We start from the raw sequence: 24,676 nt of genomic DNA on the forward strand, positions 1-24,676 counted from the left end.
TCACCGGGGGATTCTCGCGAGTGCGTAATGACGAGGAAGTTTGGGCCTTCCCAGCACCACTCGCTCCAATATGGCTGCCCCCAGGGGAGGCGAAGGCCAACGTAAACTGCAGACCCCAAATCCCTCTTCGCATGGATCGCAGCGCGGAGTTCAGGAGATGGAAGGCGCAGAGTCTGAACAAGGCGGACCTCAGCCGGAAGGGCAGCGTGGACGAGGGTGTGGCTGAGCTTGTGCAGCTCCTGAATGCGCGAGAACAGTATTTTACCACCAGCTCCTGCGCTGGCCGCATCCTCCTCCTGGACGGGGTGAGCCTCCTGTGCGCCCTTCCCGCGCCGGCCTTGTGGGAACACCGGGAGCCCTGGGCCCACCCGAGGCGGCACCCCAGTGCGGCCTGTTTGTGCTTGCGCTGCGGGTGGGTGGTCTCGGCTTCTTTCTCTGTGCAACTTAGAGGGTGAGTTAGAGCAGCGCGTCCACAACGTTAACGCGCGTACTGATCGCCCGGAGCTCTTTCAGAGGACAGATTCTGAGTCTGTAGGTCTAGCGTGGGGCTCGATAGTCTGCATTTCTAACAAACCCCCAAATGATGCCGAAGCTGCTGGCCTGGCAGTGATCTGGAGTTGCAAGGACTGAAGAATGTACTTTCCTGAATACTGAGGGTATTTAAAGACTGTCCATCCTGGAGAAGCTGGCGGCGTCCAGCGCCCCACCGGACCCTAACCGCCTGACGGGCGTCGCCGGGTTCATGTGTGCACTGCCTCCTAGCGGCCTGCTCCATTATCACAGCTCCTGTCGTGTTGACCTGAGGCTGAGCGAGGGCAGCAGCGGAGCGGGTTGTAACGCGGCTGTGGGACTTACTGGCTCGGTGACTTTAGGGAAGTTACCTAAATTCATGCCCTCCCTGTTTCATGAACTGAGGATAATGAAGAGTGTCAGCTCCGCAGGGATTCTGTGTTAGAGCAGCGATTTTCAACCCGTGTCCAGGCACAGGCACACGGTGCGCCGCAAGAATTTTTAAAACATGCAATACCTGACTGTTTAATACCTGACTGTTTCGTCAGGGGCTCTGACCTCTTTTCCTTTAGATTGTCAGATTAAAAAATGACAACAGCTGACACACCAATAGCCGTCCGGTGTGAATGAATCAAAATTATACCTGTTTGTTGTTGTTTTTTTCGGATTGGCAAAAAAAATATATTTTTTTGGTGTGCGGCAGAATTGTGGTAATTAGTTTATGTGTGCCATAAGATGAAAAAGGTTGAAAATGACTGGTATAGAGAAAATGGGATAATTTATTTAAAAATCGCCACTCGGGATTATTAATTTAAGAAAATCTACAATATGTTATGCATTGTACTTAATATTTTTTTGCAAATGTGTGATTAAATTAAATTATATTATTTTTCATTTTAGAATATAAATGGCTTTGAAGTTCAGAAACAAAACTGTTGCTGGCTGTTAGTTACACACAAACCTTGTGTGAAAGATGATGTGGTAAGTTTTTACATATAAATTTAAAGAAATAAGCTTTTTAATTCTCAGTCACTTTAAATACAAACGAAAACAGAAAATTCAAGATGACTTATGTGCATAATTATAATGATTAAAGATTATTCATAAAGCCTAAAGAGAATTCATTGTAATGGCTTTTTTGAGTTGGAGATAAAAGTAAAAACATGTATTCAAGCATTACTACAGCTGCTCAACAGAACACATCCCCTTGGACATAGCAGCGAGTTCATGGACAGTGGACACATACTGTATCCAAAGATTGAATTTCATTTCTGCCATTTTATAACTGCAACCTGGTGCAAATTATAGAAGGAAAGGGGAGAAAGGCAGCCAGGAGTAAGGCATTAACACTATCTGTGTATTACCAGCATACTGCTGTAAATAAATTATACATTACTTACTTGGATTGCTTCTTGAAAATCTTTCTCTCTGTGCTGGATTATTTAGTTTCCTAAATTGAAATGTTTATAGATGATTTCACATAGATTCGTATTAGTCAAGCAGGTGCATTACTGGTTCTGTTGCTCAAATGTTGTCTTCAGGGAACTCATCCAAGCTCCATCCCCTTCTCTGGGTACTAGTTCTCTGCATATTTGCCCTTATTCTCTTCTGCTACAGATTATCTTTGTGATAGGAAAGTTAGCTACCAACAACCCCAGCAGAAAAAGACATCTTATGAAGATCCATGTTTAATTCCCAAAGGACCCTGAACCATCCTGCTTGGGTTGGGTGTCTTCCCCTTGAGATCAGTTATTTTTGCCAGCAGACTGGAATGCTATCCTTGATTAGCCCTAGGCACTTAGCATTTCTGGTACTGTGATAGTGGGAGTGATGAGTATCAGGGTTATGATTAACATTCCATGAGAATGAGAGGGTGTGAAGGAGGAAGCATGCTGTCTGGGGATATTAGTCAGAGAGAAATAACAACTGCCTTATATAAATTCTAGCTTAGACATAATAGTACATGTGTCTCAAACCTCAGTCTAACAATGAAGTATTTAAACAGACCTCCTAATATAGTCTTTACATACCATTTCTTAATGAAAAATCTGTTTAGGAATTACATACAGTAGTAGTTTCCTTTTTAAAGATATGGTTGGAAAGAATGACCCAAAAGGTATATGGGAGAATTAGAAATTGGGTCTTTTAAAAGAATAAGCAGATTAATAAGTTTTTGGAGAAAGAGGACCATGAAGGCAGAGTGAAAAGTTATTTCGGGAAAAGGATGCTGAAGAAGTCTAAAAGTTCCTGGGAAAAACAAGTTACGTATGATAAAGGATCACCAAAGAAGAGGATCATATATTTGTGTCTACTACTAACATTTTTTATTTATTTAGATTGTAGCTCTGAAAAAAGCAAATGGAGATGCCGTTTTGAAGTTTGAACCCCTTGTTCTTCATGTGCAGTGTCGACAATTGCAGGATGCACAGCTTCTGGTAAAACTTTATCATTGTACTTGAAGTTATAACTATATGGGTAGATTTAATTTTAAGCCTTAAAACTCCTACCAAAATTTAATCAATAGTTTTTAATTTATAGGTTTGGGATTATATATTTTTCTGCAGATTGTAGAGTTTAACAGTTTATCTGATTAGTCAGATTAGCAGAATTTAACAAATTTATTTTCTTACAGCATTCAGTGGCGATAGATTCTGGTTTCAGGAACTCTGGCATAACAGTGGGAAAGAGAGGAAAGACTATGTTGGTAAGATACCTTTTGGCCAAAAGTAATTCTTTGAGCATGAAGTGATCCAGATTATTGAAATAACTTAGACTTAGACTCCTGCCTTTAGTATCTCCTTACTCAGATCTTCTTGCCTTTTTTGCTCAGAAACCTTCAATGACTTATTCTTTCCTACAGGGCAAAGTCCAGAGATATTAGATGTACGTTTGAGGTCTTATTTTATAGTACTGTATTCTCTTCCACTTTTAACCTGATTCTCTGCCCTCCTCATCCTAAATAACCCCAATTTAATAAGCACCATGATGCCATGGAAAGAATAACAGATAGGGGAGTCTAAAGTCCTCTGCAGGAATACTGCATTGCCCCTGGCTATATGGACTTGGGCAAGCTCTTAAACCTCGGGGCCTGAATTTTCTCAGCCATATCAGGGGTCCAGCAAACTACTGCTCTAGGGACAAGTCCAGCCCACAGGGGCCAGATCCCAGTATACCCATTCGATTAATTACTGTCTAAGGCTGCTTTTGTGTTACCGTGATAAATTTGAATAGTTGTGACAATACAGTTGTGAAGTTGAAAATGTTCACTATCTGTCCTTCCACAGAAAAAGTTTGTTGGCCCCTGGACTGGATGATCTTTAAGGCTCCTTCTAAGCTCCACATCCTCTCTGTGTTTTTTCCTCGCCAAGCCAGCCCCTGGTCATTTTGCTCAATTCTGATTTGTTGTAGTATTTACTGATTGTATTTATTCTTTGGCATGGCACATATTGTTTGCTCTTGAACTAAGTTTAGATTGTCCTCCATTCTAGCTCCCTAGACTTTCCTGTTTTCTACCTGTTTTTAACAAATAGCCTATTTTGCAAATAGAAGTGGCTTACAAAAGAAGACACCTGTACAGCATGACTAAATAGGAAAGCAGAGCCCTTGGTACTGGTTTGTGTCATGTCCCCATCTCATTACCCACTGCATCTGGTGGCCCAGCAAGAACAGAGCCATTCTTCTACCTTCCCCTTTTTTGACTTCCATATTCAGTTAGTTACAAGTCTTGTCTCATCTGCCTCCCATTTCTCACACCTGAGTCTACCTCTTCAAGCCCTCTGTCACTTCCCCTACTTAAGCCCTCATCACCCCTCACCTCAGTCTGTACAGTGGTCTCCTGACTGGTCTTCCTGCTGTCCATCTTCTTCAGTCCCTGCAATCAGTACTGTCAGAATCCCCCTTTTGAACAAGTCAGGGTCTCCAGATATTTTCCCTGATATTCAAGGCCTTACCCAAACTATTTTCTATTTACCTTGTTTATGCTTATCTTCTGCTAGCATACTTACACTCCAGCCAGATAGAAAATGTGTCATTTTCCCAAATGTGTCACGCTCTGTCATGTCTCCATGACTATAGATAAGTTATTCCTCCCCCATTTTTACATCTGGTAAATTGCACATGTCCTTTAAAATCCTAACTGAAATGCCACCTTTCCCATGAAACTGAGGCCTGTCTCAATCAGTTGTACCTCTTCTACATTTCCTTAATGTTTTGTGCCTGTGTACACTTGAACGCACATGCACAAACGTGGTTGTGTTTCTCCTGTCATAGCATTATAATTTTTATATTATAATTAAAATTATAATTTTTGTTCACTTGTCTATTTCTTGTTCTAAAGTGTAAGCTCTTAAAGGGACAATGTTAAATTCATCCTATATCTTCACACGTTACGTAGGGCCTATATCGGAGATGCTCAGTAAAGTTTCATTGAATTAATTTTTATTCCTCATAATAGTTTTCGTTGTTCTTAATCCATATCCAGTGTTTGTATTTACTTGTAACATGTTAACTGTTTCATCAACAGGGTTAGTAAGATTGGCCCTAATGCATCGAGAAATGGCTCCTTTGTGAGAGAGCAGGCATGGTTTATTCTTATACCCACACTCTGCTCAAGCAGCACTAAGGCTCTTTTGAATCCAGTCCATTTTGATTTTCCCTTGAAACTTCTGTTGAGATTTCATTTATTTCTTTTTTTTAAATAGTGTATTAAAGCTTTTCTGAGCTTTAGTGAAATTGAAATTGCTAAGTTACTGGATTTTTTGATATTATCTGCTTCTCTGAAAGATAATGTGTAGAATGACTTTCTTTAGAAATGACTTTATATGATGGGAAAATCTATTTAATCTCCTTTGATCCAACTGTGTTTAGCTAAATTATATCAAAACACAAGCCTAAATGCTGTAATGGAGCTGAACTATGTTTAAACACAACCCTGATTTGGGAATTTCTTTAGTTACCTTCAGTGTCTCTAGCACATAAGTCATCATGTCTAAATTGTTTGTTTCTTGTAGGCTGTCCGGAGCACACATGGCTTGGAAGTTCCATTAAGCCATAAGGGAAAACTGATGGTGACAGAGGAATATATCGACTTCCTATTAAAGATAGCAAATCAAAAAATGGAGGAAAACAAGAAGAGAATTGAAAGGTACATTAATTGGATATTTTCATGTTATTTTTCTATGCCAAGATCATCTTTGAAAATATTAATACACACCATCTTCAGTTTATACTCCCAACTGCTTTTCTGTTTGTAGCCTTATCATGAATAATAAAAGATGGTCAAAGTAATAGATGAAAATAACCAGACTGTAATGGGTACTAAATGGAGCATAAGCTCCATGGAGGAGAATGGGACAAATGACTGCCAGCAACAGGCATAAAGGAGCAAAACATAATCACTCAGGTAGGAAAGTCCAGTAGCCACAGGCACCATAACTGATCAAATTGCAGGCGGCCACACACTGCCACCTGGTGTGATCTCCTGGAGACGGCCTAGAATCTCCTTTTAAGGAGAATTGACTGGTTAGTTTTTAGCCTGATAAATATTTTACACCCCTGGCGAGTTTAATACAAGTTTCTTATCATGGATTAGATCTAGAATTGCAGAATTGTCCTAGTAGTAAGGATTGTGGCTATTACTTCACATCTTTATATTTCTCCTGTTCTTAAATTTCACCCCAGGGTATATAAACTCTTACAGTGCTTTCTTCAACTTTTTTCTAAGAATAGTTCTTGATATAAAGAAGTGACTATTATTTTGCATTTCTTATATAAAGATAATACCATTGATCTACCATCAACAATATATATATTTCTGAGTTATTCAAGTGGTGTTCGCCAACTTGATATCATTTATAATTTCTTTTTTCCCTTCTCCCCACCCCCTTGGCCACCTCTTAACCAGTCAGTCTCTGCCCAAGTAACTCTTTTTTTTTTTTTTAAATATATCTTTATTGATTTCAGAGAGAGGAAAGGAGGGGGAGAGAGATAGAAACATCAATGATGAGGGAGTCATTGATCGAGCCCGCAACCCGGGCATGTGCCCTGACCGGGAATCGAACCCCGATCGCCCTGGATCCCAGGTCGGCGCTCAGCTGCTGAGCCACGCCCGGCCGGGCCCAAGCAACTCTTAAATCATTCTTCTCTCCCCATCCTTACTGCCACTTTCTTCATTCAAGACCATTGCAATACTAGCTTGTCTCATCGTAGAATGCTTCTAGTGTGTCTGTCTGCTAAGCCATTCTCCATATCATCATCAGAATCCTGGCTGTAAAATGCAAAGGAATCCTATTACTTAACTTGCCTGCTTAAAATTCTTTAATACCTAGAATTTTTTTGAAGCAGCTGAGACCAGACGTGCCAATGGCAGTAGTGTTGTGTGGTCGAAAGAGGTAGATCTAGGCTCTGGAGCTAGAACTGAGTTGAAATCCAGATTCTACTACAACTTACTCAACTCCCTTAGCTTAATTTTTCTTATATCTAACTAGGGCAAAATACTTATCTTAAAGAACAATTTTGGTATACATTCACTAGCATATGTATAATGATTAGCTCTGGCCCTGTTATGGCTTCTCAGGGTGGAACAGCCCCTTTCCTTCAGTGATGCTTATAGAGAATAAACCAGCAGGCACACCAGTATCAGCATGGTTTCTCAACCAGGGCTCTGCATCTGAACAACAGGATTCACAAAATTATTCAAGTGACTATTTTTCAGGCTTCCCAACAATGGTATATAACTTGTACCATTCTAGATACACTGAAGAGAAGTTAATTTACTACGTAGAATGGATGTCTTAGGGCATTAGGGCTTAATATTCTGGCATCCCGGCTGGGTGTGGCTCAGCAGTTGAGTGTCGACCTAGGATCCAGGCGATTGGGGTTCGATTCCTGGTCAGGGCACATGCCCTGGTTGTGGGCTCGATCAATGACTCTCTCATCATTGATATTTCTCTCTCTCTCTCTCTTCCTCTCCTTTCCTCTCTCTAAAATCAATAAAGATATATTTAAAAAAAAAAAAATTCTGGCAGAACTGTGTTTGAAAAAAGCCAAGAGGTTATCTGGCCACAATGTGCTTCGAACAAACATTCTAAATAAAGTGATGATTTCAAGTAAGCAACTGAAGAGCACCCAGCCACTCTACCAGACTCAAGAGTTTGAACTCTATGTAGGTACTTATTGGTACCATTCCAAAAGTTTACCACATTAATAGTATTTCAGTGAGGTTGTTTGCTAAGATATAGGAGGTAGCAAATCCATTTTTCTGTTTCCTTACTTGAATTTCAACAAGATTATAAATATAGCCCAAGATCAAGTAACTGTACACCTGGTGAAGTTAATTGAGCCACGTTCACCAACTATGAAATCAAATTATGCTTTAAATCCATAGACTAAGAGATGTGTTTTGAGATTATAGTGTGCATGCTGCTATCAAGAGAGCCATGCTCATCATATAAAATCAGTGAAAAATTAAAGAAGGGTAAAAAGTGTCTTAAGATACTGATTAGAAGATTACATGTGAATTCAGAAAGGCTGTACAAATTAGGGAGCTCCTTTGGGAGCAGCTGTACTTTCAGCCAAACGCAGAGAAAGAGTTACTCTTCTGATGTTGAAAAGAGAAAAAAATAATAAATACTGGAGGTGATGAGTTCTGCAATCAGACATTGAGTACTAAAATTGGTTTATCATAGGACCAAAGTTTCACAATTAAACTAGCTATATGAAGAATTTTTAAAAGTCAAGATCCAAATGAGTAACATTTCATCAGCAAGAAGTTTTCTGCAAATGTGAAAAATCAAAGTCAAAGGGTAATATGTGTTTTCAATAGAAACAAGGTCTTGTTTGTGAAAACCAACTCCCAAGCCCCTTCTTAGTGGGAAGAGTAAGATAATTTTGTATATAATGATTTCTAGGTGAAAAATGTGAAGTTTGGAGGTCTACTTACCAACTGCGAGAGGAAGGCTGTCTTTGATTCTATTTATAAGAGATCAGAACTTACTGGGTCAGATGAAACCACCATTTGGCTATGAGTACAATGAAAGTAGCCATGTTCTTTTCACCAACTGTGTAATAAGAAAATAAATGTTAAAGTATAGAATGAAAGGGCTGACTATATTAGCATATAATATTGCTGATAAAAATGAAGCAAATTGGAGAGAAAAAGTAAATGAATCTATTTCCTGCGGTTCAACCTTTTTGTTGTTGTTCTTATTATTAGTTTACTTTTTTGTGGTTAAGTATACATAACAAAATTTGCTATTTTAACCATTTTTAAGTGTACAGTTCAGTGACATTGAGTACATTCACATTGTTATGTAACCACCACCACCACCCAGTCCAGCTCCAGAGCCTTTGCATCATCCCAAATTGAAACTGTACCTGTCAGACAGTAATCCCCCATTCCCCAAATCGCAGCCCCTAGTAACTGCTATTCTGTTTTTACTCTCTGAATTTGACAATTTGAGTTTCCTCATAAAAGTGGGATCATGCAATATTTTTCCTTTCATGTCTTGTTTATTTCACTTAGCATAATGTCTTCAGGGTTCACCCATGTTGTAGCATGTATCAGAATTTTGTTTCTTTTTATAGCTAAATAATATTCCATTATATTTATATGCCACATTATGTTTATCCATTCATCTGTCAGTGGCCGTTTGGATTTTTTTCCACCTTTCAGCTATTGTGAATAATACTGCAGTGAACATGGGTGTACAGATATCTGTCTGAGTCCTTGTTATCAATTCTTTTGGTGTATACCCAGAAGTGGAAGTGCTGGATCACATGGTAACTCTACATTTAATTTTTTTAAGAACTGCCATACTGTTTTCCACAGGAACTGCACCATTTTACATTCCCACCAGCAATGAGCAAGGGTTCCCTTTTCTCAATATCCTTGCCAACACTTGTTGTCTTTTGTTTTTTTGTGGCTTTTCCTTTTTAATAATAGCCATTCTTGCAGGTGTGAGGTGATATCTCATTTTGGTTTTGATTTGTATTTCTCAGATGATTAGTGACATTGAGCTTTCTTTCATATACCAGTTGATAAGAATTTCTGTTATATCACTGCTGCTTATCTTCCTTCTGGATTTCTTACTATTCTGTCGGTTAAATGTTGTTGTCCAGGATTCTGTCCCTGGCCCAGAGCTTCAGCTACTTCCCCATATACTTGTAGGTCTTCCAAATCTCTCCCCAGTCATGGGCTTATATATCCAATAACCTATTGAACATATGTAACTAAAATATCCCATCATTCTTTCCTTAATATCTTTCTTAGCGTAGTCTCAACCGCGTAGCCATTTCCTTGGTTCAGATTCCTATTAGCTTTTACCGGCATCGTTACAGTTTATGCCTCAGTGCAATACAAAAATATGAATCATAGTGACTTGCAATTATTTAATTGCATGTATATCTTTTTTTCCACTACAGTGTGGTCACCAACTACACACACAAACACACACATACACATACACATTCACTTTAAATTCTCTTATCCTATATCTTATCCTAAAACCTTACATAGTGTCTGGCTCGTAGTAGAAACCCAGTAAGTGTTTATAGAATTAATCATAGTAAAGAAACTTAAAAGTTAACACATATTGAGTTCCCCAAAGTAAAAAAATAATCATTATTTTCTGTGTCTTATACAAGAATAGTGATTAATAAATGTGCTAAATTTAGTTAACTGACTTTTTCCATCTCTATGCTACTTTTAAGTCTTCAAAGCCTTAGGATGATCATTCTGGAACACATGAAAGATGGCTTAGACATGGGGCAAGCAGGAGTAGGCTCTGGCTACATAGTCCAGGTGAAAAGTAACAGGACCCTGAGTAACAAGATGAATGGGGGCGATCCTGCAGAGCATCAGCTGAAATGGCAACAGATTAGAAATGGTAGAGAAGGTGGAGTCAAGGGTGACAGATGTCGTAGACGCCTCAGAGTTGCTAGTTTTGATTTTAAAATTGGAACTGAAGCAGGTAAATAAATAACTTGCACATTTCCCTATATACATAAGATCAAAAAGGTAAATAATGAAAAGTGAAAATACATATTTTATATTCTGATAATCCTTCTCTGGATATCCCCTCCCCTTGATTTTTCCTCTCATAATTCCTCTCCCTTCAACCAGCCAGCTTTCCATTCATCCTTGCAATTCAGCCTAGGCATTGGGTTTTTCCTAAAGAGCTTTTTATGATCCCACTTGGAGCAAAGTGCCGCTGTGTGCTCCCACTTTGTCTTATCTTTCTCATGGCATGTTGAATGTGTCCTTACAGCTCTGTAACTCCCATTAGACCCTGAGCTCCTTGAGGGCACAGACATGTCTTTTACCTGTGTTTTCAGCACCTGAGACAGGCCACCACATACATGTTTTTAAATAAAAACACTAGAGCTTAGTTAAAATCTAAATGCATAATATATGAAAATAGCCCTCTTGGTTATTTGTGAATAATGGAAGCCTAAAAGTGTATGAAATTGTGCCTCGATTTCATTAACTTTTCCTTCGTATTTCAGAAGTCAAATATCAGCTTTTTATTGAAAGTGGTTCTATAACTGACTTGAAAAACGAGAATTCATTTTCACAGCGCTGGCCTAAAAAGTTCTCGCATGAGGAGAACTGAGTACAAGTTGCCCCATGGCATGATAATCTTGACTGCAGAGGTAGAAAAACTGAAGACAATTTGATTTTCTTTTGAGGGGAGAAAAGAAACATTTGCCCGAGTGTACATTTCTTTTTATATTCCAAGCTGTTTTTGTTGCCTGTGAGAGCTGAGAAAATTGCACTGTGAGAATTAGACTTTAGAATGCTGTGTAAGGGGCCATAGAATGAGGGGGGGGACATGCAATTGGACAACAAATTTCTGACTTAATGTGTGAGATAGTTTCCCAAAGGACTTTTTACAAGTTCCCTTAAAACAGGAAAAGGAGAAAGTATTTGAAGTTTCTATTCTTGGCTTTTAGCACAAAAGGGTCCTTGTTACACTTACCAGTTGTTTTGTGGCACCCCAAGGATACCCCAAGGATACCACAAAACAACTAAAACAGCTTTTGAATTCTTAGGTTCTTTAGTGGAAGATTAAAGTAAGGAGCCTCTCCCACTTTAGTTACCTTTTTTATGTGTGTTTAACAAGATATGTTGCATGAACTGTTAATTCTCTGTGATCATGGAAGAACAATTATCTGTAATTTTCTAGGAGCAGAGTATGATCCAGGAAAAAAAAACTTGACTACCTGAGTCTAACGTGCAGGGTTGGGTGGAGAACGATAGAAGATGAAGTTGCACATCATGGTTAGCCTCTTACGATCAACAAGGGCGGCTCGCACCATTTTGTGGCATGCTTGGGTTTATGTTTTAGATAAAATGAGTCATTCTGTTGGGTCATTTTATTAAGCTATTCTAAGTAGGCAGTTTGGAAGATGAGAAGAAAACCAGCCATTGAAGTCACCAGGGATGATGGTAAGACCAAGAGAGAGATCAAACCAAGTGTAGAACTTTTCGTAAATAAAAGGGACTGAACAGAATTTTGGTAGATGACATGAGGGGCTGATGCAGGAGGTTAGTCTGGCAGAGTCTTGGTGAGCCAGCTGAATTCTGACCTCATGTCTCCACTCTGTGGTAGGTGGGATATGAAAGAATAAACCGTCTCCACTTGAGAGGAATGCAGGGCAGATGGTGCCTTTGTCAAGAACCAAGTTTTAGTTAAGGATGTACAGGGTACATTAAATGAAGAGGTTGTTACCATGGAACAAGGTCTAAAAAATGTATGTCGGTTAATATTTTTAAAAGCCTTTTGCTTATACCTCTTACAGTACAGTTTTTCCTTTTATTATACCTCCCTTATTGAGATTGATTATTCTTTGAAAAAATATCTATGAGCACCTATTATATGCCAAGCATGGTGCTGGATATCAAGGTGTAGAGTGGTGAGTACTTTAAGTTCTTCAAATATGGACAGGATGTGTAGTAATGATGTTAGGTACATATTAGAATTGTGTGGAGTATTTGGGAATAGGTATCTTTTTTTTTTTAGGGAAACTTTAGAGTCTTGGCAAGTAGAAGAACTAAGCCTGTTTGTTGAATTAAAGAAAGAAGAAAATTGATCCAAATAGCACTCTATTCTGTAGATGTCAAAAATTTCCTGCCATAGTCTACCATTATAATAGGATATATAAGCATGACAAGATCCCTACAATGGATCTCTCGTTTTCGATGAGAACAAGGGAGTTCTCAACCTTTAGATCATTCTGATTTGGGACCTAGGCTAATAATTTTTTAAATGTTACCTTTTTTGCTCAGTAGTTATTTATTCACTTATTTGGCATATTTTTACCGAGCGTGTCACATTGTACTGCATACTAATATAACAAAACAAGATAGGTGGGGTCCTTGGTCTCATGGAGTTTCCAATCTGTAAAAATAGTCATTACAGAGAACTTATTCTGTGCCAGGCTCTGTGCTAGGTACTTACATACATCACCTATACCCTCTGACAACCCTGCTAGGTACAGGATAATACCCAATTGTATAAATGAAGACAGCAGGGTCAGGGAGGTTGGAATCAGCCAACCTCAGCATTCCCAGCACAATGCTTGTGTGAAAACACATGCCACACACTGTGCCACCCTGATGCCTCCCACATATGCTGAAGGCCACTGTCAGGCGGAGAGCTGTTGGTGTTAATGTGAGCTTAGAAAAGAAATTAAGCCAAATTTTCAGAGAGAAAACAGTTAATCGTGTCACAAAATTAACACTAAAACTCCAGTGGAAAAATGAGGAAAGGAAAAGAACAATTCATATTTTTTAAAAGTTTCAAATAGCTAATGCAAAACATTCGATTTCACTCACCAATAAAGAAATGAAATTGAAATAATGAGATACCATTGTCACCTCTCCAAGTAAAGCTTGTTTTTTGATGGTAATACTCAATATATGGTTGAAGTGATCTCTCAGGTATTGCTGTTAGAAGCATATGTTAAACATCCATTTTGGAAAACAATACTTCTCAAGAACTTTAAAATGTTCATACCTTTTAACCATGTAATCACATTTCTAGGAGTCTGTCCTAAAGAAAGAGCTAGAAATTCGGATCGTGTTATTTTCAACACTGTCATTGTTTGTATTAGGGAAAATTTGAAAATAAATTAAGGCCAATATAGATGATATAGTATTATACTACCATTAAAAAGTGTTATTTTGTAGTTCATCTGATGATACAGAAAATGTTGTCAAGAAACATTAAATTAGAAAAATCAGTGTAAAACTTTATATGTAATATCACAATTGTGTAAAAGAGAGTAGTTATATGTGTGCATGTATAAATACATTAATTCAGAATACATTAATAAACTGGAAAGAATAAAAATATTGAGAGTGGCAATTGCTAGGTAGTTATATAGAGGATCTGTATTTGTAACTTCATGTATTTTCCATATTCTCTAAAATGAGCTGCTATTACATGTTTGATTGTTTTAATAAAGAAATTTTTTTTACCTCCTGTGTTTGATACCTATATGTGGAATAGAAATTGAGATAGAATAGAAATTGTCAAGAGATGATTTCAACCCAATTTTCTAGACTGTTCTTAAAGAGCTGAAAATACATTCCTTTTTCTAATTAAACAATAATAAAAGCAAGATGCTTTTAATGTATTTCATATTTTAAGGTTAGCATGGAACATCAAATTTATATAATTTATAAGTTCTAGGTATACTTCAGTCATTCGTTTCAGAACACACTGATATAACAGTAGTGCTTATTTCTTTACAGGTTTTACAGCTGCCTACAATGTGCTTTGGAAAGGGAAACTATTACTGACTTACATCCCAAAGAGAAAATCATCGTGAAAAATAATTCATATTCTCATAAGAAAAAAAGAAACCGAGAAAAAGCAAGTGGCAAGTGTGTTACTGAAGAAAATGATAAAAAACTTGAAAGTGATGATGATCCAGGAATCAATGTTACTCTCTTCCCTGAAGATTACTAAGATTTGGTTCTAAAGTGTCTTTGGTAGAATATGTTTCTAATAATTATTATAAAGCTGCTCTTTATAAGAGTGTTTTAGTTCATTGAGTATATCAGACATTCAGAAAAGCAAGGTTTAATTTTTTTTTTAATTTTTAAATTTTATTTTTGTTTAAAATATTACAGATGCTCCTTTTTCTCCCCAATGACCCGTATTTTAGAGACATCCATCTTATAAACATAGATGCCTTTTTAAAGTAGCTGTGTGTGATGTTTGCTCATTAAGTACCATCTTTTAAATCACGGAAATTCATTACAAAAATAAAATTACAATTTTTAATGCATCTCTTTTTTTTAAGTTTTAATTTCTACTTCTGCAAAACAGAACTATCATACTCTTTCAAGAGAAACTGAACTTTAGGAATACTTGAATAAAAGTCATAGCAACATTTTACTTAGGTTTAATTTTGAAATCTGCAGCCTTAACAGTACTTCAGAGTTTGCCTGCTGCCATGGAGTCCAATGACAAGATTTTCCCTCTTTTGACTTTGTGAATAAAACGACTGATAACCCTTTTTGTTCAGAACAAAATAATCTGAACCGTTTTCCCCCTTTATTTCTCACAAACCAGTCTCCATAAAACAGTGAGCATGATTTTTCACTAAGCCTGTTCAGAAATGATAACTTAAGACGCATTTTTAAAAAATTCAACCTAATTGTTAAAAGCATTACAGATGTCCCCTTTTCTCCCCCCATTGACCCCCTCCACCCCACACCCACCCCATCCTCAGGCGCTTCCCACACCATTGTCAAGACACAGGCATCTTAATGGAGCAAGTGTGCTGTGGAAAATTGCCAGGAATCAGAAGCCTTGGGTTTGAGTTCTGACTACTGCATAGAAGCTGGAGGTCCTTGAGCAAATCGCTTCATTTCCTAGGGCTTCCATTCCTTCTATACAATAGTTATTGTAATACCTGGAGTCGAGGAACCTTGATTTTTTTAAACAACTCATCCAAGTGATTCTGATAAAATTAGGCTAGTACTTTTAGAATCCACTGGTAACAGACTTAATCCTGGAGGCACTGAAGAGGAATTAAAGATTTTTTAGTAAAAAAAAAGTAACATGACTAGATGTTGCAGTGTACCTATGCCACGTACTGTGTGCATTCACATAGAAGGCTAAGCAGGGGCTTCCAGAAAATTAAGTCACTGTCCTTATTCTTTTGTCTGAGGCAGCTGCTAGGAGGATTGGCAACCGGTACAGCTGTGTACGTTGAACTCTGCACAACTCCAGGAGGGGACATTGTCCACATATGACAGTATGAATGACGCCCGTGAACTTATGCAGTGCACATTCCTATACACTAACATATACAGCAGTCCTGCCAGAAGGAAATTTGGCGAGGAAAGAAATCTTACAGTCGTAGAATGTCTGGAACATTTCTTCTAATTTAATGAATAGGCTATGGAAAACCTGCAACGCAGGTAGATCGAAAGAGGAGAGAAATAATTTAAAAATAAGGCCTACATACATAGGAACTGTAGGAAAAGCATTGGGGTGGGGGTGGGGAATGACTATGCATTGTGCTGTTTAGAAATATCTCTAATGGGCTCAAATGCACTGACACTTCACTCATTTAAACTGATCCCTGAGGGACCTATGTATTCTAAAGTTCTATACCCTGAGTATATGCATGAGAATCTGGAGGAGAGGAGCTGCCTCCTAATTCCTTTATTTATATGTTCAAGCCACATGCCTGATCAAAAATATTAAAAACTGCAAGTGAGCAATTTAGTAATAATTTAATATGTAAGATCACTTATTGAGAAATACTGAGTGGTTTATTTTCATTGTTGATCTCCCCAAAATAAAAGATTTTTTTTTCTTCCCCTAGGACAAAGGCAAGTATTTTTATTCCTAAGGCCTGGATTCTCCATTTCTCCACATCACCTACGAATTAACTATAGTTGAGTTGAACAATGCAAGAGTTAGAGGCACCAACCCCTTGCACAGTTGAAAATTTGAATATAACTTCTGATTTCCCCAAAACTTAAATGCTAATAGTCTACGGTTGACTGGAAACCTTACCAATAAACAGTAGATTAACACATATTTTTTATGCTATATGTATTATATACTGTATTCTTAAAGTAAACTAGAGAAAAGAAAATGTTACTGAGAAAATTATTAAGAGAAAATACATTTACACTATTGAAAAAAATCCACATATAAGTGGATCCCTGTTTTTCAAGGGTGAATTGTACTTTCGTGTTCTAGAAGAGAAAATAAAATGTCCATTTGTTGAGAAATAGAGAGGGAAACTAAGAAACATGCTTTTGTTTTTGAAATTCTGAGCCAAGGTCATAAACTAGTGGCCAAGGTATGGCCAAGCAGATGTGTTTTGTTTGGCCCACACATAGGATATTTTTCCTAATTGAGTCAATATTTTAAAATACAATGATTTCATTTGTTTTAAAGTACATCTCTAGTTTTTCTTTAAAAATTGGAAGATCTGGCTACACTAGGCCCACATGACAATACTTAGCAGAGCCAAGCACTGGCTGCCCCTTTGGGCAAAGCTTGTTTTCCTGCTCACCGCAGTCGCAGCACCCCCTCCTGGCTCCCTGACTTACCTGCTGCAATCATTCCATCCTCGATGCCTGATCCTGTGGGCACCCGCGTTAGCAACCCCTGGTTAGAACTTTCGAGAGAACTAAACTGTATCATGACATTAGTATATTATACAATAAGTAAGAGATTTAAACAGGACTGGCTACATAATTTGCAAAGGCCAGTTCAAAATAAAATTGTGGGACCCCTTTTTTTAAAATTGCTAAAGAATTACAAAATGGCAACAATGGAGCATTAAGTCAAGTGGGGGCACTTCTAAGCGTGGGCCTGTGCAACTACGCAGGTTATACACCCACGAAGCCGGCCCTGGGTTGGAGGCTCGGTTCTTCAAGAAGAAGGGACTGGGTGCCAGGGTGTTTCATCCTCCTGCCCCCATTAGGAAAGAAGCAGGGTGCTGCAGGTTCTGTGATGTGCCTGGGCTTGGTCCTTGCTCTCACACGCAAAGTCCCTGAGGTGGCAGGACCACGGGTAGCTGTTCAGGAGCCTGCAAGGACTGAGTACTCATCACTAATGTTTGGAAACGAAGTCAAAGGTCTCAGTGGTTAAACTGAGAAGACGTGAAATTAAGTCTTCTTCAGAGCCACCTGATTTCAAACAAGAACAAAGGCAGTGATGACCACCACTGAAAAGGGTTTTGAAAAGGGTTTTCCCCATTTTGACAGGAGTTAAGTTCCTGAGTTAAGTGTTGGAGAACCTTGAGAAAAGACTGCAGTCATCCTTCTATGGGTGGGGCTATGAACGGGCTTTAATTTGGATGGGGGTGGGAGAATAAATCTAACACTGCCATATAAAGCATATTATAAGGAATATTTTTTTGGTTAGGATTTTTGGCCTTTAAAAATGGCTTTTGACCCTCAGGCCTCTACTTTCTCTGCTCTAATGTACTGCTCTAAACGCACAAGCTTATCTCAATGAAAAATAATTTTAGTACCCATAAATGCTTATGTTCTTAAGCTCAACAGTTTAATGTCCTGGATTTTATTCACTTGGTTCTTGCTAAGCGTTTATTTCTCAGACCTTTTTCTTTTTAAATTTTAACTTTAACCCATTGTACATGTTACATTGTACATTTATTTAATAGATTGTTTTAGAGCAATTTTAGGTTTACAAAAAAATTGAAAAGTACAGAGTTCCCATATACCCTCAAAGGTTTATTATATATGATGTATCATCTGCAAATAGTGACAGTTTTACTTTTTCCTTCCCAATTTGAATGCCTTTTATTTCTTTTTCTTGTCTAATTGCTCTGGCTAGGTCTTCCAATACTATGTTGAATTAAAGTGGTGAGAATGGACATCCTTGTCTTGTTCCTGATCTTGGAGGAAAATATTTTGACTTTTCACCACTGGCCATGATGTAAGCTATGAGCTTGTCATAAATGACCTTGATTATGTTGAGGGTCCCCTCTATACCCACTTTGTTGAGAGTTTTTATTATATATGGGTGTTGAATTTTGTCAAATGCTTTTTTTCTGTATTTATTGAGATGATCATATGATCTTTATTTATCCTTCATTTTGTTTATGTGATGTCTCATGTTGATTGAATTGCAGATGCTGAATCATTCTTGTGTCCCTGGAATAAATTCCACTTAATCATGGTGTGTGATCCTTCTTGAACTATTACAATTCATCAATGCATTGTATGTGTGAGAGCTCAAGATCATTATCTAATTTATTGTTTTACAAACGAATGACAAAACTCCCAATCAAATTCTATTACTATTCACTTCTTGGAAAACTATTTATAATATAGTCAATAAAATTAGTAGTGAAAAAAATAAGTTCAGGGGGCACTGTGTGCACAATATCATACTTTATATCTGACAAACTATCCAAACTTCCAGAGCTGGCATTCTAAGGCTGCAAAATATACTTTGTGATTAAAGGAGATAAGTTCTGTTTTTCTACAGCAGGCTTTTTAAAAAAACTTCTTATTTTGAAATAATTTCAAATCTACAGAGAAGTAATTATATATGTGTATAAATATTTTTTCTGAAAATGTTAGAGATACTATGCCTCTTTATTCTTAAATATGTCAATGTATATTCCTTTAGAACAAGATCAGTCTAAGCACAATTACAAAAATCAGGAAATTCAACATTTATATAACACAATTATACAATCTACAAGTCATAATCAAATTTTGTCTATTTTCCCAGTGATATTCTGTTTAGCAATTTGTTTTTCTGGTCCAGGATCCATCTTAGGAATTGGATTTAGTTTTCATGTTTCTTTAATCTCATTTAATCATTAATAATGTTAATAAGCCTTTATTTTTCATAACTGACATTTTGAGGAATACACGAAGAGATTTGTTTTTTTAAATAGCGATCAACTTCTATTTTTCTTGCATTTATTCATAATTAGATTCAGGTTATGCATTTTTGTCAAGAACACGACATAAGTGACGTGTTCTTGTCAATGTATCAGTTCAGGAGGCACATGACTTCAGTTCACCCCATTACTGGTGACATTAACTTTATTAGTTGGTTCATGTGGTATCTGCCAGGTTTCTTCACTCTAAAGGCAATATTTTTTCCCTTTTGTATTAATAACAAATTTTTAGGATGCTATACTTTGAGAATATGTAAATAACCTGTTCCTCATCAAAACTTTATCCACTAGTTTTAGCATCTAGTCACAATTTTTGTTGGAATCAGCTGTTACTGTGATGACCGTGCTTGCAAACTAGTAATTGGCTGTTTTCATTATCCCCCCTACACTTACTAATTAACATTCTACTTCTAGAGAAAGCTTCCCCTTCACAGTGTATGTGTGTGATCAGTATGGACTCTTATCTTATTCAGTGGGCTGTAATCCATTGCTATCATCCTTTATTTTAATGCTCATATTGTCCCCGATTTGGACAGTGGGAGTAAATTCCAACTGGCCCCTGTGCCCTTCTCGCGCCCCCTCCAGGTTTTGAGCGTTTCCTTCTGATTTCACACAAGACGTTCCGGGTTCATCCCAGCCATAGAATCAGTCAAAGAGCGTCGGTTTCTTGTTATTTAGAAACTACGTTCTGAACACTAGGTGTGCTCATGACAGCAAGTTTTCTGTTTTGTTTTTAAAATAATTATGGAATGATTCGTCAGGGTATAATAATGAATATGCGATAATTATTCAGAGGTTGGATCTTGCAGTTTACATCATCCACGAGATATGTTTACAGAAATGACACCTAAGACTGTCTACTAAGTTCATTTCTCTGTGATGTAGCAGCAGGAATGTTCATATTATTTCACAGAAAAGTCTCGTTACATTTATTTAATGAATTCCTCTGTTCCTCAGCATTTCATGACTTAATATTACCCCTACCTATTTTCCAGGATATGGAAGGACTTAAGGAAACTGTTCTTAACCCCTTGGAGAAAAACACTATGCAGAGATCAAGAAATTCTGGCTAATTTCATTTTACTTAACAATTGCCAATAACTTATTCAAACCGCCTGTTGATGTTGCAGCTAATTTGTACTGATACTATGAGGCAAAAGCAAATTAGTAAGTCATGTACACTAGCCAGTGTTTTCCACAGCCACAGGCACATAGTCAAACCGAAGTTGAATGTGTCAGTTCTGTAAAGGGCAAGGAGAGGCAGAGCGCCCAGTGTCTGGATTTCTCACAAGCAGCCACCAGGTGGCAGAGCACCACACGCCCTGGGCCCAGCAGAGCAGTCTGGGCCTCATTTAAGACTAAGGTGCTAAGGGTGGGCTTTGGTTTGATTTATTTTTTTTATAAAACCAATTCCAGAATATTTTAACATTTTAATTACTAACTGCTATTTAGAAAGAAAGAATTCTGCCACTTATTCTTCTAAAAAATGAAGTCATGTTATGTGAAATTATGTTTTTAGTCACTTGGCATTTTAATAAAAGCTGTATAACCAGAAGTTTTCACCTTTGTTGTTGCAGTATGCCATTAAAATTATAGTATAGCTAAGGTGTGAAATGAAATAAATATTGGGAACTAGATTTTCTTCAAATTTTTAGTAGGCTTGATTTCTAAAATCTACATAGTTTGAATTATCATATCTTTAAATATTTTCACACATAAATAAAATGCATGTATAAGGAATTCATAATAAACATTTTTAATAAAATGAAAAGATTAGCCTATTTATTGATTTGTGTATAAGCCTCTAAGGAAATTGCTGTCTCCCTCTGCACATCTGCATGAAATCTACAGGTGTCCTAGGGAAAGAGTGGGTAACTAGTTAAATTGACCAGGATTATAGAGTTTCATGTCAAATTTTTTCTTTAGTATTTTTAACGTTACTATTCTTCATGCCGTTCGGTTTGTTCTTTCTGTTAAATATAATGTTCAGCACTTAGGCAAGTCGTTACAAAATGTAAATATCTACAGTCAATCCCACGTGCATAACATATAATCCATTGCTGTTGGTTTAAAACAATCGTTCTAACATTGATGTTCCCTGATTCTGATGACATTGTATTCTTGATTTTGTATAATTGTTGACAGATTATTTCTGATCCCTTGATTTTGAGGGACTTTTGTGACACCGAATTTTCTTTATGATTGTGAATGTAAAATGTAAATAGTACACTTTCAATTTAGAGAGCCGTGCTGAGGATTTCAAAATACAGCACCTCAGGGTATTTAAGACTACAATTGTGGTTTGGTGGTGAAAAAATAGAGATAAGTTAAGAGAATCTGGAAGTGAAGTCTGTCCCTTAATACAGAGATAAAGATAAACAAATGCTGAGAAATTTTAGCGATTTGCTTTCCTGCTACTGCTAGTATGTGTTCGATGCAGTCGCAGCGAGTCCGGCTTATCCTTGTAATCTCTAGTTTACACTTGGCACTTGAAAAAACAAAGGGACATTTTTTCTTAAATATTCCATTTGTGTTTTCACTTACGAACTTCTGAAGGTACTTGGCATGTGTTCCTCCATGAATTTACGTTTTTCTTTCTTGCTTGGATCTCCTTTTTGGTTGCTAACTATAACTGTTTCCCCAGACTTCTCTATAATGCACTCTAAGCAAATCAGTCCTCTAAATGGGAAAACACTATTTGTGGGGACAGTCTTTCGCTCAAGGAATGAAGAATAATTCTTTAAAAGGGTTGCATTTCGCCAGCCGTATCTATAGTCACTTATTTTTCCTTTCCATATTTTTAAAACTGAAAAGCTACATAAGGCACCTTAACTCTTGCTTGGCCGGTCAGTGGGCTGCTGCTCTGTTGATGTTGAACAGTCTAAATATAGAAATGAGAATATAGCTTGCATCAGTTCCAGTATCATGCCTTGTTTCTATGGAAAATACATGATTTGATTTAATTACATAATCTGCTGTTCTCTTAGACAGGGCTTCCAACAGGGCCAAACAATTCTGAAGCAGGTTTGTCTTTTTTTTTTTTTAAGAGGCCTAATCAGAAGGGATTTGTGATACTGAAATCACTAAGAGGTAATTATGAATGATTTTGTGCAATTCAAAAGTGAAAAATTCCTCCCCAAAGCCCCAAATCTTTGAGTCTATTTTGTTTTAAAATAATGGAAGTTTGTTGTTTTACTTACCTATCCCACTAGTGTAGTGCATGGATATCTCAAATGCCAAAAATGAAAATATGTTCCTGTAAAGAAAGATGAATAGATCACAAGTGACAATAAGAAATGACACATAATATACCTCTAGAAGCAGAAATTTCCACATGGTGAAAGACAAGGGAATTTATTCCTTGAAAATAATATTAATGACAGGTTTCAACACTGAGATTGTTCATTATTTCTTTACAATCAGAGAAGAAAAACATTCTTCAGACAACTTTCCATAGTCTGTTGACACGAACATTATTTTTTGCTATGAAAGTAGAAACTAGTAATTACATTTTTTAAAATGACGCTCTGGTAATTATATATTTTAAATATGAATCCTGATGTTTAATTAGATCGTATGACTGTAATATCAGCTCACATTAGCAGCAGATTATCAAATCCTAGCAATTCCTCCTTAGAGAAATACAAGAAGAAAAGACTGTTATAATTGTGATACATAAATAGAATAAACTATAATGCAGCACAATATTCTTTAAATATTTTAATGTTTACTAATGGTGTTGAGTAATGAAGTTTATTATCATGGCATATTCTTCCTAGGTAATTACTCTGGTAGCAATGAGCACAGGAAGAAGCATGCTGTTTTTTTCTTTCAGGAAAGCTTTCAAAGTAAGCTCAGAGTAGAATGCAAAACATACACTTGAAAGTGGTTTTGTGTATTTTTATTACACATATATAGGTAGTATTACAATTTTTTTTCTGAAATTAATTACATTGTGCTTGGATGTTAGGTAAGTAATTTTTATTTTAACTTATATCACAAATCTGTATTTTATTAGCTCTTACTTTCACTTTTTTCTAATTTTCACTAACAAATAATGCAGTGCAAATTAAACCTCTTGTTAATTTATCTATCATTTACAATCAATAGTTTCTAAAAAGCTTAAACACATGCCTAGCTTTTGTATTTTAATGTTTGATTTTGCATGTACCACCATGAGTTCGGGTTCTGAGTTCGTTTTTGTTCTGATCCCCTCCTTGCTTTGACAAACCACACCAACTGGCATTTACCGGTTTGGTTTATTTGCCACAAACACAAAGAACGTCACAATAGAGTTTATTCATTTGTGAATCTTCACACAACCCTTTCCAGGAGCGTTCTTCTTAGTAAGGAGACCCCTGTACAATGTATGTGTCACACTTCTTTGATACCTGTGGGAGCTGTATCCCTTAATATGATATTTTTCTCCCCCAAATTTGCTCTTTAAGATACAGTCTATACTGTTAAATAGCTACCAAATCCATTTGTGTAGGTCTAGTGATACAAAAGCTTTTGAATACTTATAGATTTTGAAGTCTCCTTATAAAGTGTCTAACGAATTACACAGCTAAACCAACTTGAGTGCTTTTCCATGTAGTCCATAAAAGCTGGATTTCCTACACACAGGTAACTTTACTGCTCAAGAAGCCTGCCTTGAAATTGTTCCACACACATTGTCCTTGACGATGCCACCAGAATTTTTATTAAAAATCCTGCCTTTCTTTCCCTTGTAGCTACATCTGCTATAACTCATAGCTATAAATATATATATTTTGTAATGAGAGAAAATTCCTTTCTGAATGACAAAAATCTAATATTGCATGAATGGATGTGAGGATTAGATATTTTATTTACTGGGCAAAAGAAAAGAGATTGTCTTTATGGTGTACTTTGTGTCTCCTTGTGTTGAATAAAGCAGCTAATTTTACTACAAGCAGTGGCAAAATGTGTGTGCTAATATTACTATATTTATAAACAATATTTGGTGCTTATGATTTACTCTAAGAAATTTATTTCCTAACACTAGGGGTCCTTTTAGCTTGTGGCAATATTGTAAGATATTTAGTTTTAATGAAAGAGAAAGTCAGGAATATGATATTTCCTAGAAAAGTGCTATCCTGGAAAAACATTTTCCTGGGCTCAGATCCCTAATTTCTCCCGTAGTTGGACTGTGAATAGATTCTGTTACTTGGTCTAATTTTTAAAATGTCAAACAAAAGTGTGCTTTGAGTTTCTTATAGAAAGTTCA

General features: G+C 37.0%; 1 protein-coding gene across 2 annotated transcripts; it reads left to right on the top strand.

Moving 5' to 3' along the window:
* Window positions 1-62: 62 nt before the first annotated feature.
* On the top strand, window positions 63-16,632 carry TYW3 (tRNA-yW synthesizing protein 3 homolog). Of its 2 annotated transcripts, XM_016216816.2 has the most exons (6): window positions 63-305; window positions 1,411-1,491; window positions 2,847-2,945; window positions 3,143-3,214; window positions 5,520-5,653; window positions 14,267-16,628. In XM_016216816.2, the coding sequence occupies exons 1-6, from the start codon at window positions 132-134 to the stop codon at window positions 14,481-14,483; spliced, it is 777 nt and encodes a 258-aa protein (XP_016072302.1). In that variant the 5' UTR covers window positions 63-131; the 3' UTR covers window positions 14,484-16,628. The 2 variants fall into 2 exon arrangements, with proteins under 2 accessions (XP_016072302.1, XP_016072303.1); XM_016216817.2 differs by lacking the exon at window positions 3,143-3,214 and having other exon boundaries at window positions 14,267-16,632.
* Window positions 16,633-24,676: the final 8,044 nt, after the last annotated feature.

The sequence above is a fragment of the Miniopterus natalensis genome, chromosome 9 (genome assembly GCF_054644295.1).
Source record: "Miniopterus natalensis isolate mMinNat1 chromosome 9, mMinNat1.hap1, whole genome shotgun sequence".
Classification (NCBI taxonomy): Eukaryota; Metazoa; Chordata; class Mammalia; order Chiroptera; family Miniopteridae; genus Miniopterus; species Miniopterus natalensis.

Excerpts from the sequence above, each read along its gene's own strand:
- TYW3 (XM_016216816.2), top strand. The coding sequence starts at position 132 with ATGGATCGCAGCGCGGAGTTCAGGAGATGGAAGGCGCAGAGTCTGAAC. Across the intron at positions 2,946-3,142 it reads TGCAGGATGCACAGCTTCTG|CATTCAGTGGCGATAGATTC; the intron begins GTAAAACTTTAT and ends ATTTTCTTACAG. Across the intron at positions 3,215-5,519 it reads AGAGAGGAAAGACTATGTTG|GCTGTCCGGAGCACACATGG; the intron begins GTAAGATACCTT and ends TGTTTCTTGTAG.